At 38.0% G+C, this 13,437-nt stretch overlaps 1 protein-coding gene across 1 annotated transcript; it reads left to right on the top strand.

Moving 5' to 3' along the window:
• The first annotated feature begins 354 nt into the window (after positions 1-354).
• LOC149203119 (uncharacterized) lies at positions 355-1,507 on the top strand. The gene is made up of 4 exons (XM_089401768.1): positions 355-518; positions 673-928; positions 1,042-1,138; positions 1,277-1,507. Exons 1-4 carry the CDS (start codon positions 389-391, stop codon positions 1,505-1,507), a joined length of 714 nt encoding a protein of 237 aa, XP_089257894.1. The 5' UTR covers positions 355-388.
• The last annotated feature ends 11,930 nt before the right edge of the window (positions 1,508-13,437 follow it).

Genomic DNA, 13,437 nt, shown 5'->3' on the forward strand with positions numbered 1-13,437 from the left:
TTTCCCGTCACAACCAGTTCATGCCTTTGTTTCCTTTAAAGTCAATAGCAAGCGATAACCCCGCCATGTTGACAGGCACATTTAGCACACCGCTGAAACCCGTTCGTCCAGCTTATATACTTGGATTTTACTGTTGCGTGACGGAAACGTTCATGTTGTGAAGTCTGGTTAGCTCGCTAATGGTGATGAGCACGTGCGAAATATACACCTATATCTTGCAAGGTAGCGTATTCTACCCACCTTTCCTTTATCACCACCCCTGCCTGCTAATTATTTGTTAGCAACATGTATTCGGCGCTTTGATTGATTCAGGAGTATCAGAGCTTTGAGAAACTTAAGTTGCAGCGGAAATTTTGGTGATTTACAGGAAAAATTCAGTTTGCCCGCTATGTCGCCAAGTGCATCTGTAGCTTTCGGGTTTGTACGCGTTCAGAACGACTCTGAATCAAGCGGACCATGCGTAAATTGCAGTACTAGTTTGCAATTCGGCCCTGGAAAACAGCAAGCCAAGCCGAGATGTATGCTTTCTTTTCCAAACGCCTTGAATTTGTCTCGCAACTTTATTTTCAGATCGACTGGTGCAATATGCAGTCTTTCCTTAAATTTGTCTTCTATTCTTGTTTTAGCAGAATGTTTTGGCTGATTTCGTATTTATTTTGATGAATGTAACAGTGCAAGATCTGTCACGGATAAAACCGCAGATGATGCAAAAGGTGCTTTCGTCAATCAAGCTTTCAGATGACAAGCAAGGCGATTTGGCTCATGTCAATCATCGGGCCAAGGGATTTAGTGGACGCTCTGAGGCATCCAGTCACGCGGAATTGATGGAATTATTTCCCGTATGCACCGGTTTCAGTTCAAACAGTAGAGTTGCAGAAAGAAACATTATTATGCCCTTTGCAATCAGCCAAACTGATCCGGTTTCGAGGTATTTTCATCTCCAGAAATTTGTAATTTGATATATTTACTAATTCTTGATAGCTGAGCGAGCTTAAATGTATGATAAGGTTAACTTTGTGTTTTGCGCACTATTTGAAGCAGATCAGTTCCAGCAAAAACCCCCGAGCAGCAGTCCACAGGTCAATTTGTTATTTTTTATAGCGGAATGGTGAATTTTTACAATGTGCCGGCTGAGAAGGTATTATATTGATCTCAGCAACAAATTTTATACTTTCACAACAAATTTCGTATATATTTTTGACTAAACGTTTGCATCTTTAGTCCTCTTCGCGTTCTTTAATTTATTCGCAGGCTTATTTCGTCATTTTCGTGACAGGCAGAAGCCATTATTAGGTTTGCCGGCTCTATAAGTTCGAGGAAGACAAGAAGACCTCAGATTAATATCAGCAAAATCCAACAGATATTGAAACCGCTGCATCATAAGCCTGCATCGAACGCTGACAATGAAGATCAGCCTGAAAGACTTCCCGTAGGTAAGACGTGGATCGTAAAATATTTTATATTGACAAATGTGGTTCATAACTTCATACTATTCTACAGAATGTAAAAAGTATAAAAAGGTTTTCAAGATTGAAAATTGTGTTTTTACATTGTTTTCAACTTTTTTCGCGCGCAGGCCTGGAAATTGTCCCGAAATTATCTGTGCAACACTTCCTCCAAAAGCGAAAGGAGAGGTAAATAAACTCTATATCATTTTTAAAAATTATGTATATTCAGAAGATTGAATAGCAAATCCAGCATTTAAATCAATTACGATAATTAAATTTAGTGTAAATTTAGATGACTGAGTAGGCAAATCATGAGTATTAAAAGGATTAAAAAAAATTGGTACAGAATTAACAGAGGGTCTCCTTACACCACGATGAAGCCGGCGACATTGCCTTGGAAAGCCAGGAAAGATTCAGACAACCAGATGATCCTCTCGTTGGCTTGCTCATCACAATGATTTTCAGATGTCGGTGGATGGTATGGACCATTAATGGCATCACGCGGCATTTTCTAATCTTTTAACCAAATCGTTTTCATCCACATTAAATTGAGCAAACGAACGCGTTTTCTCTCGAGTACCACCGTGAGCAGAAGCAACAACCGCCTCCATTCTCACATCGTTCGGGTTGTTAGCCTGGAGCTGCTGAGTAATTTCTTTATTCTTTCATTTATTGTAAAGAGATTATTCATAATTTTATCAAAAATAAATAAAATAAAGTGTATCTCATGAGGGCTCTTATATGTGACGTGAAGAGTAGAAAGTTGGTAATGTACATCATGTACGTTGGCAATATGTTTACAAGTCCACGAGTATTTAGTTATTTTCTAACTATATAAATTTCATGGGAATCTCGGTAACGAAATTTGTTAGGTAATATAGATTGATTTGGTGATTTTTAATAAGGTAAAGTTGTCATCTAGTACAACTGCACTCACATTTTTATCACATTTTTATTTGGTTTATAATTATGCAAAATTAACATACAAGCCCACCTACTTTCTCAATTCGTTTATAATTATGTAATCCAAGTATTTCTTTAAGTATTTATTTTTCAATAAAATAGAGTTATCGTGGATAAAGCTCCATGCTACGTTTATGAGCTTCTTATATAAATAAAATAATTCAAATTCCATATCATAAGTTGCAACACAGTAACATTTTTTTTAAAATAAGAGGGACTAGTTTCGAGGAGAACATTTTTTTAAAATGAGAGGAGTTAGTTAGGAGAAGTAGAATAAGACCTTCTTTTAATTACATTATATTATCAGACTGCACTGACTAACCGTCATATTATACATACATATGCTGAAACAGCCGTCATGTCATATCGAGTATCACCGAAATAAACACTATGGGATCAAATACACCACAGCATCGCGCGAGGAGGGTGCACACCGACTACCCCTACTGCTACAACATGCATTCATGTGCAAGTTGCAACATAGTAACATTGTTATGCATAGAAATAGATTTCACGTACCTTACTCTTATAAATTATAAATTCCATGGGAATCTAACGAAATTTGTTATGTAATATAGATTGATGTGGTGATTTCTTTAATAAGGTAAAGTTGTCATCAACTACACCTCTACCCGCATTTTAATTTTGTTTATCAAGCCACATTAATTTTTAAGTTCACTTCCCTTTTCAATTATGTAAAATTTAAGAAATCTAAGTATATATTTTATATTTTGGTTTATAATTATGTACCATTAACGTATAAGTTTGATTATCTTTTCAATTCTTTTATAATTATGTAATATTAACGAAATCCAAGTATACATTTTTAAATAAAATAAAGTTATTATAAACAAATCTATCGATCTATTTTTTTAAATATATAACATAGTTAAAATTATTTTTACTACGATTTATTATTAGGGAAACTAGACCAATAACTAAAATGTAGACTACAAATCCAAGAGTCTACAAATCTATATTTTTACTACGATTTATTATTAGGGAAACTAGACCAGTAACGAAAATGTAGACTACAAATCCAAGAGACTACAAATCTAAGAAATTACGTACATATTGTAATAGATAAGAGTATGACCAAAGTCATTAGAACATAAAGTATAACAAAAAAATAATTGAGTAACTAGGTTGTTGTAACCCTGTTGAAAGTATATAAGTGCTAAAAGAGACTTCATTAAAAAATGATGGAACTATTGTAAGACACAGAGAAACCAATGCCAATCATATTGTAGTAGATACACCAATGGGTGTTGTAAGGTCTTTAGGCGGGGCAACCCGATGGGGGGGTTAGAAGTATCTCAAGGAGCCTAGGTGGAGAGGTCTGAAAGAACCATGGAGTTGCATGGGGAGATTGATGGGGAGGAGGAGATGGTTGACTTGGGTCTAGAAAGTTGAAGCTTGTTTTGTGAGCATGCTAAGTTGGGTAAATTCTTAGCAGGTTTATTATTAGAGAGAAAAACATGGAGGATGACAGAGCTATTGGAAGCTAGAAGAATGGATTTGTTGTGAAGGAAATTCTCCAGACACAAATGTTTGGGTAGCTTGTCAATAGAAGTGTTTGATAAAATTTTCTTGATGGTGGAGATGACTAACATAGAGTCTCCTTCCACCATGAGCCTATTGAAACCCTGCTGGTTGGCGATTTACAATCCCATTTCCTATGCATATAATTCAACCACATTATTGGTGGCATGGCCTAAAATGCCAACAACCACAAATAATAGATTGTCATTGTCATCCCTAAGGATGCCTCCATAACTTGTCTGTCCTGGGTTGACTTTGGATGCACTGTCGAATTTGTATTTGATAAAGCCAAGAAGAAAGGGGGAACAAGTAAGGGGGGAAGGGGAGGATGAGGAGAGAGAGAGGTTGGGTGGGTGGATGTTGGTTGAAAAATTAAAAGGTAGAATAGAATGGTGCTTTAGATGGAGAGATCTACTAGTTGTTGGCAATTTGCGAGGAGAGGAGGGTGGTCTCTATTACACTAAATGATACATTATACCAAACAGAATCAGAAGAGGATGGACTTTACTTAAAAATTTGGCTATTTCTTTCTTTCCAAATCAACCAAAATATGAATCCAGGGAAGAGAGACCATGCTTTATTAAGGATTTCGCTTTTGAAAGGGAAGGGCTTCCAAGCTGAGATTGTTTCCAAGAGTGAGTTGTGTCTATCTTCCTACTTCCTTAAGTAGGAATATAATTTTGTCCAAACTTGATCCACAAATGAACAATCAATGAACAAATGCTCAACACTTTTGGGACTAGCTCTACGTATATAGAAAATAGAGGATCCTTCGTAGTCCCTTCTGATGATTTTATCCCAAGTCAGGGCTCTCTTCCAAGCCAATAGCCATAGGAAGTGAGAAATCTTGGGCCACATGTTAGCATTGGGGGCGTAGATGGTATTAGTGGCCAAGGAGTACACTTCCATCATAGTGAATATGCCTGTTGATTGATAACCCCAACATAGTGTGTCAATGCCATCTACGATTAGGATAAGGCATTGCTCAAGATGACGTTGTAGTGTTTGCCATAACCATAAGGGGATTCCCGAAGGCCAGTCATATATTGTTTTCCGAGCACACCATGAAGATCTTCTATGTTGAGGCCAACAATATTGATTTACTTGCATGTAACCATTTCCTACCAAGAATATTTTTAGATCATTGAGATGCTCTTGCTGGTCCAATTTAGGCATTTGTTTTCATGAGTCCTGCCACAAGTGCGTGCATATTTCCCAAAAGCTATGGGTCTGTATGAGAGATTTGTTATTTTAAGCAAGAGTCCATATAGAAGATCCTAACATTGAATGATCCAACTTTAGTTTTTGGATTAGAGAGTGGTGAGGTATGCATTTTTCATGCCATAAATTTTCTAGAGATATTGGCCCTTTTGAATCCAACACCACCACAATTTGGCACCCATAACATCCTTACTGAAAGTTTCGGAGTCTCAAACATAAGGCTTCCCCAAGATTTAGGAAGGAAGAGTTTGTCCCAGGCCATAAGGGCCCACTTGCGCTATCTACTCATACGTTGACCCCATCGCCCCCTCCAAAAGAAGGATTTGTAGATATTTTGAATGGTTCTAAGTGCTCCTTTTGGGGCCACCAAGATTGAGATTCTATAAATGGGTAAAGCTTGGAGAACAAGCTTGAGGAGCGTGAGGTTCCCAATGATGTTTAAATCTCATAAGGTCCAATTATTGAGCTTATTGGATATTTTATCAAGAAGATACTACCAATGAATTGTTTTAAGTATTTGTTAGTGAGAGGGGCACTAAGGTAGATGATGGGAAGGGAAGATCATTGGAAGATGAGCATTCTGTCCAAATGGGATTGGATTCCTAAATGGATATTGAAGAAGAAAATTTTCAATTTGGAGGGGTTAATGGAAGTTCTAGATGCCCATAAAATCTCATCCAAACTCTGATTTAGAGATTTAGATTCTTTGAATGAAGGTTGACCCATTAACACTGTGTCTTCAATAAATTGTTGGTGAGTGGGGGATTCATGGAATTACTGAGGCGAATACAGGATAATAAGCCTTTCCTTCTACTAGCTTGAAGCACTCTACCAAGACCTTCAACTGCAAGGACAAATAGGAAGGGAAATAGGGGGTATCCTTTCCTAATGCTCCTTGAAGAGTTGAAGGTTTTGGTGGGAGAACCATTGAGGATAATTGAGGAGAATGGAGAAGAAAGGTGAGGAGAAGAGAAAACAAATCTAATTAGTTTATTCTTGAGAGAAGTTGAAAGCTTTGAGGGTGTGATAAAGGTAAGACTAGCTTAGTTTATCAAATGCTTTGGAGAAGTCAAGATTAATAACCATGCTCACTTTCTTGAGTATTTTCAAGGAGTGGATGAGCTTACGCACAACAATGATGCCATCTAGGATTTGGCACCCTTCTACATAACCTTATTGCTCCTTGAAATGAGTGAGGGTAGAAGAGATTTTAGATGGTTGACTATTATTTTTGAAATAGTTTAATAAAGGACATTACAAAGGGATACATGCCATAAGCTACATAGTTATGTGACTTGCGGATAAGAGTGAGGAAGGTTGAATTGAGAGTAGGAAGGGCAAATCTCATCTTTTTGAATTCTTCGGCAGCTCTAAAATTTATGGGCCTAGGAATGGCCAACAGACTTGAAAGAAGTTTGTAGTAAAGACATTAGGCTTGGGGGCTTTACTTTTAGGAATACTCATGACCACCTCTTCTAGATCTTTAAGGGTGATTTCTATCATGAGGGTGACATTATGATCATGGGAAACTAGACAATGGATGTGGGAACTATTTTTCTAATGGAAGTTAGCCTATTGGTCGAGGGTTCTTTCAAGAGATTATTGTAGAAATTCCTGAGCTCCCCTTCTAGGTCCTTGCATATGTGAGTTTTTTTTCTAGAGTTTTCTAGAATGGAAAGTATTTGGTCGTGGTGGTGATGCTAGAGCATAAATATGTGGAAGAATCTAGTAATTTTCTCTCCCTCTTTTAACAAATTGATTTATGATTTATGTTTCTAGAGTTGTTCTTCATGTTTCCTTCTTTCTTATTATTGCACCAAGATAGATCCTTTCTGTTGAGCTAAGGCTTCACTAGGATAATTTGTTACCGTATATATCCCATTTGGACTTTTAATTAGTTTTTTTCTTGGAGAATATTCATAGACTCTTCCTTGGGGCCATCTTTTGATTTGAGCCTTGAGGGATTTTAGTGTTTTCTAGAATATGGTCATTGGGGAATGGATTTGGAGTTCCATTTCCTTCCACCATTCCTTGGATTTATCCATAGAGGAAGGATCCTACAGCCATAAGCCTTCAAATCTAAATGGCCTGTTATTGGGGCCTATTTGATGTCAAGCTCAAGAAAAATGGGTCATTAAACTGACCCCATGCTTGGTAAAATAGAAGCTCCCAAGAAAATATCTTTAGCAAGAAAAGATTTAGAGATTAAAAAGAGATTAGACAAACAAGAAATTTGATGTTTACCTCCTCTGTGGTTGTTCGAGGTGTGGATTCGACTGCGGATAGGGATTTCCACCATGTTAATTGAGTTAATAATGTTGTGGAAGAGGTGTGAGTTAGTGTCAAAATGGAAAATGCCACCCTTCTTTTCCTCAAGTGATTTTATCAAATCGAAATCACCTCTCACCAGGAAAATATCATTATGGAAGAGTTTACTTAGATGCAGAAAATAAAATAATCTACATGTATTCGACTATTTGATTAATTCCAGGAGTATCAGAGCTTTGAGAAAAGGTAGGCTGCAACGGAAATTTTGTTGATTCATAGGAACAATTTAGTTTGCCCGCTATGTCTCCAAGTGCATCTGTAGCTTTCGAGTTTGTACGCGTTTAGAAAGACTCTGAATCAAACGAACCAGGCGTAAATTACAGTACTAGTTTGGAATTCGGACCTGGAAAACAACAAGAAGCCGAGATGTATGCTTTCTTTTCCAAACGCCTTGAATTCGTCTCGTAACTTTATTTTCAAATCGACTAGTGCAATATGCCGTCTTTCCTTAAATTTTTCTTCTGTTCTTGTTTTAGCAAAATGTTTTCACTGATTTTGTATGTATTTTGATGAATGCAATAGTGCAAGATCTGTCACGGATAAAACCGCAGATGATGCAAAAGGTGCTTTCGTCAATCAGACTTCTAGAGGAGAAGCAAGGTGATTTGGCTCATGTCAATCACGAGGCCAAGGGCTTTACTGGACTCTCTAAGGCATCCAGTCACGCGAAAATGATGGAATTATTTCCCATAAGCAATGGTTTTGGTTCAAACACCAGAGTTACAAAGAGAAATATTACCAGGCCTTTTGCACTCAGCCAAGCTGATTTGTTTTCGAGGTATTTTCATGTCCAGACATTTGTAATTTGATATATTTTCTAATTCTTGATAGCTGAGCAAGCTTAAATGTATGATAAGGCTAACTTTGCGATAGCTGAGCGAGCTTAAATCTATTTGGGATTGCTTCTGAGAACATGTCTGGTGGGATTAAATATCTTGGTTTCCACATCAAACCTTGTAATTAGAGGGTCCTAGACTGGCAGTGGCTTATTGACAGATTTTATAGGAAATATAGGGTTGGGAATTCTGTTGCCTTTCAATGGGCAGCTGATTCATCCTCACTCAGGTCGTGATTACCCAGATGGGATGGATGTGTAATGGGCACATTTAGTCCATCTACCAATATCATCCTCACTCAGGCTGTGATTACCCAGATAGGTGTGTACTAGGCACATTTATTCCATCTACCAATATCCATCATCAAGAAACTGAACAGGATTATTGCTCACTTTATCTGGTCTGGTATGCGACAGCGGCAAAAATTCCACCTCACTAAACTTGACCATATCTCCATATCGAAGCGGAAAAGCGGGTGGGGTATTTTGCACTTAAAAAATTTTCGACATACTCTCTTGCTCAAATAATTATGGCGCGGGATCTTCGGTGATGGCATCTAGAGTCAAATTATCAAACATAAATATTTGAAAGACGTAGATTTTTAGGTCTGGTTGCACAGGGGGCACATCGGTTGCAACTCTGGTTCGGCGGTGTGGCGCAGTTTTATGAAGATATATCACCTATTTTTCCCTATGCTTTCATGGAGACAAGGCATGGGTCATCGCATCGCTACTGGACGGGACTATATCTGGGGACTAGAGGATATCGATGCTCTCTTAGACCCTCTCGTTTTCCGTCTAAATGTAGTGGGCATTTACTTATGGAATTAAGTCATTTCGACTTGGCAACATAATTGTCCCATCTGGAAGCCCTCTGCGGCACTAGGTCTGCAGGGATAGGCAGCTATGGACTAGGATTCAATTTGTCTGCAACTCCAACGGTATAGCATCAATAGAGACTCGGCTAGAGACTCGATCATATGGCGCAGCAAGATGAAGGCTGACAATATAATGGTGTCGGATACATACAATCAACTACGCTGTTTAGAAACCAACTAGGCTGAGGTATGTTGGTTTTCTAAATTTTGGAGCTCGCATATTCCTACCAAAAAATCTCTTTTTCTCTGGTTAGTTGGGAGGAATAAAAACTTGACTTGGGAAAATCTGAAAAAAAAAAGGCGCTGGTCTAGACCTAGGTTTTGCGTTTTATGTAGAAAAGTGGAAGTGGACAATCTGCATCTGTTCATAAGCTACCCCGAGGTTACAAAAATTTGGAATACCTTGGATGTCTCATTTGGGTTACAACTCTCACTGTTCTCTGATATACCAGACTGTCTTGAATGGTGGAGTTCGTAGCATGGCACCACGCGCTTCATTCCACCCATTGTTCTTTGGGAGATCTGGAGGTGGAAGAACAATATTATTTTCAATGAGTACTATGAAATTTTGGCAGTGGTGATGGAAAAAATTCAAAGCACAATCTAGGCTGAAATACATGCTGGTACATCCAATAAACTGCCCAAAAACCCCAAATCTGGCTCGCAGATCTCCTTCCCTACGGGCTTTTTTGACGGAGCATCACAGTGTAACAGTTGTGGATGCGGATTCATTATCTGATATTTGCCAGAGTTAACATATCTGGTACACTAGGGGGCAGGAAAGGGTTTCAACACGAAGGCTGAGGCCATGGCATTATGGGGACTCCTTTAGTTCATACATTATCTGGATATTCCTACTATCCACATTTATGGGGACTCAAAGGTCATCATTGATTATGCCTGTGGGAACGCCAACATCAACAAATCCTCTCCTCAGTGTTGGCTACAACAGATCTCTACTCTCTAGAACCCTCTCCAACACCCCACCATACAAAAAGGACTTCAATGTAGAAGAAGACTGCCTCTCCAAAAGAGGAATCATGGAATATCTGGATGGACTCCACATAGAGATTAAGATGGATGAGACTTGGTTGGAGACCAAGATTATGCATTTACCAATGTTGGAAATTTCTGGTAATTTCAAACAAAAGATTGAATAGAGAAACAATGCTCTGTTTTAACCCAGGAAATAATACTCTGTTTTAGCACAAGGAAGCAAAAAAAAATTGTTTGCTGGAGATGAAGAACAGAGTTTCACACACCAAAATAAAACTTGTATTCATTAATCAAACCACTGCAGTTACAAATTTCTTCCTCCAACAGAGGGATTTCACCAACACTGCTTCAGATGCAGTAAAAAAAAGATTACTCTATCTCTTCAAAAAAATACTCTGTCACTGCTACAAATATTTTTCACACTGTCGTGTAAAAATTTTCATTCACTTGCATTCACAAAACAAAACATTCACTGCTGCGTATATTTCCCTCACGGTACTACGTTTTCATTGCATTTCCTTTTTTAACAAAAATTACATTCGCCCTCTGTGCCTTTTTTTTGTTTCGCACTGCTGTGCGTTTTTTTCATTTCAGAAGTCAACAACAAAAAACAAAACATAACCTATATGTTTTTTTACTTGTGCCGTAAAAACATTCATGAATTAAAAACAAAATTAAATTCTTTACCTAAAATCTACGAATCACATTAAATTTCATTTAATTGCTTTACTGACAGGAACCGGCGGTCAACCAAAAAAACTTTTACTTCACGTCAACTCATTCGCTGCAGGCCTGTACACAGCTTTGGCTTCAATTGACGATGGACAGGCTTCATTTCGATCAAACAGCTATTGCACAGACAAACCAAACGAGATTTATGTTCTAGGGAATGGGTGGTTTTGGCAAGGACAGCCGAGACACGCGTCAATTATTGAGTGTGATTGTAGCCCTCTCAAGAAATACCACTCTACGTGAAAGGTGGTGCGGGGAAAACCATGACAGTTTTCCGGAAATAAATGCACGCAGGTGAAATTATATTTCAACACTCCCCTTTAATTTCAACTGCTGGGTTATCAGTCATACCCAGACATTTCCTCAAAAATTCAAAACTTTTCTATCCCAAAGGCTTGGTCAGAATATCAGCAACCTTCTCCCGAGTTCTGCAATGTTTTAAGATAATTTCTCCATTATTTACCAATTCCCTGATGTAGTGAAACTTTGTGTCAATGTGCTTCGTTCTCTTATGAAACACAGAATTCTTGGATAATTCAATAGCTGAGCTATTGTCACAAAAAATCACTGTTATTTTTACTTGCTCTCGGCATAAGCTCCTTAACATCCTTCTCATCCAAACTGCTTGACATGCTGCTGCTGTAGCTGCCACATTTTCTGCCTCTGCTGTAGACAATGCTACAATAGGCTGCCTTTTAGAAGCCCATGAAATGGCTCCTGAACCCATGTGAAAAACATAACTGGATGTGCTTTTTGATCATCTACACTTCTAGCCCAATCACTATCAGTGTATCCAATTAAATCTGAACATTCTGAGACAGTATATAAAATGCCAAACCTTTCAGTACCTTTAACATACCTCAGAATCATTTTTGTTGCCTGCCAATGTGCTTCTTTTGGCCTCTCCATGAATCTGGAAATTAAACTAATAGCAAACATTATATCCAGCCTAGTTGCAGTTAAATACATGAGGCTGCCAACTATGCTCTTGTACAAACTAGGATCAAAATCCTTGCTGTTGTCCTCTTTGCTGAGTTTTAATCCCATCACTGTGGGAGTGATTGATGCCTTGCTCTCCTGCATGTTAAATCTTTCCAATACTTCCTTAACATATTTCCCTTGTGAGATAAAAATCTCATTTCCATTTTGTTCTACTTCTATTCCTAAGAAGTATCTCAGCAAACCCATGTCAGTCATTTCAAATTCTTCTTTCATGACTGTTTTGAAATTTCAAATGAGATAATCATCATTACCTATGAAAATAAAATCATCAACATACAACACAACAATTAGTAATTTACCATCATTCTCTTTGATGTAGAGGGTGGGTTCTCCCTCACATTTTTCAAATCCATTTTCCAGTAGATAGGAATCTATCCTACTGTACCATGCTCTTGGCGCTTACTTCATCCCATAAAGAGCTTTCTTCAATCTGCACACTTTGTGCTCTTGGCCTTTCTTTTCATAGCCTAGAGGTTGCTCAATGTAAACCTCTTCCTTTAACACTCCATTTAGGAATGCTGACTTCACGTCCATTTGGTAAACTTTCCACTTGTTTTTTGCTGCTATGGACAGAACTGCTCTCACTGTTTCCATTCTAGCAACTGGTGCAAAAGTTTCCTCATAGTATCTCCCATACTGCTGCTTATATCCTTTGACAACAAGTCTTGCCTTGTGTCTTTCTATTTTGCCTTCAACATTACTCTTGGTATTGTAGACCCATTTAACTCCAATGACCTCCTTTCTTTTTGGTAGCTCAACTAAATCCCATGTCTTGTTTCTTTCTATGGCATTGATCTCCTCATCCATAGCTTCTGTCCATTTCCTATCCTTAATTGCTTCTTCGAAATGAACAGGGTCATCAACATGACAATATAATGCAAACAAAGTATTAAAAGGGTGATGATTAAAAGGGTGATGTTTCACATGGCCAACTTTGTCATATGAAACATCACCCTTTTAATCATCACCTGCAAACAATGTTTTCGCAGGTGATGATTAAAAGGGTGATGTTTCACATGGCCAACTTTGTCACAATGTTGGAATTTCATAATCTGCTGTGAATGTGGAGGAAGAGCAGAAATAGGTGAGGAATCGTCGTGAAGAAATCCAACACTCTTAAATTCGATGGGATTTGAGTAGTCTGGAATATGAAAATATGTCTCCTTATCATATCCAAAACTTGTTATGTGCTTGTTGCTGACAAGCTCTTCCCAAGGTCTGATGATAGACTTCGGAAGTGTAGATTGAACTTCTACATCTGCATGCAAATCTAATTTAGAACTGGGAATTGAATCAACCTCAACTTCATATTCTTGTTGTTGATGGGTGTTTATCTCAATCTCCACCAAAGGATTGTTCTGAATAGAAAACAGTTTAGAATGACAACTCCTCTATTGAATCTCATCTCGTTGTCGTTGTGAATCAAGCTACAAAAAATCAATCTTTTCTTGTGCATTTTGCAGAAAGGTTTTAATGTCAAAAAGAGTGTTTT

The sequence above is a fragment of the Pinus tabuliformis genome, chromosome 2_1 (assembly GCF_031772625.1).
Source record: "Pinus tabuliformis cultivar Carrire ecotype Pingquan chromosome 2_1, CPIR1, whole genome shotgun sequence".
NCBI classification, from domain to species: domain Eukaryota; kingdom Viridiplantae; phylum Streptophyta; class Pinopsida; order Pinales; family Pinaceae; genus Pinus; species Pinus tabuliformis.

What these genes read in the sequence shown, in the direction of transcription:
- LOC149203119 (XM_089401768.1), top strand. Translation starts at nt 389, where the DNA reads ATGTCGCCAAGTGCATCTGTAGCTTTCGGGTTTGTACGCGTTCAGAAC. An exon ending in ACAGCAAGCCAAGCCGAGAT is followed by an intron (nt 519 to 672) that starts GTATGCTTTCTT and finishes TGAATGTAACAG; the next exon opens with TGCAAGATCTGTCACGGATA. An exon ending in ACAATGTGCCGGCTGAGAAG is followed by an intron (nt 1,139 to 1,276) that starts GTATTATATTGA and finishes TTTTCGTGACAG; the next exon opens with GCAGAAGCCATTATTAGGTT.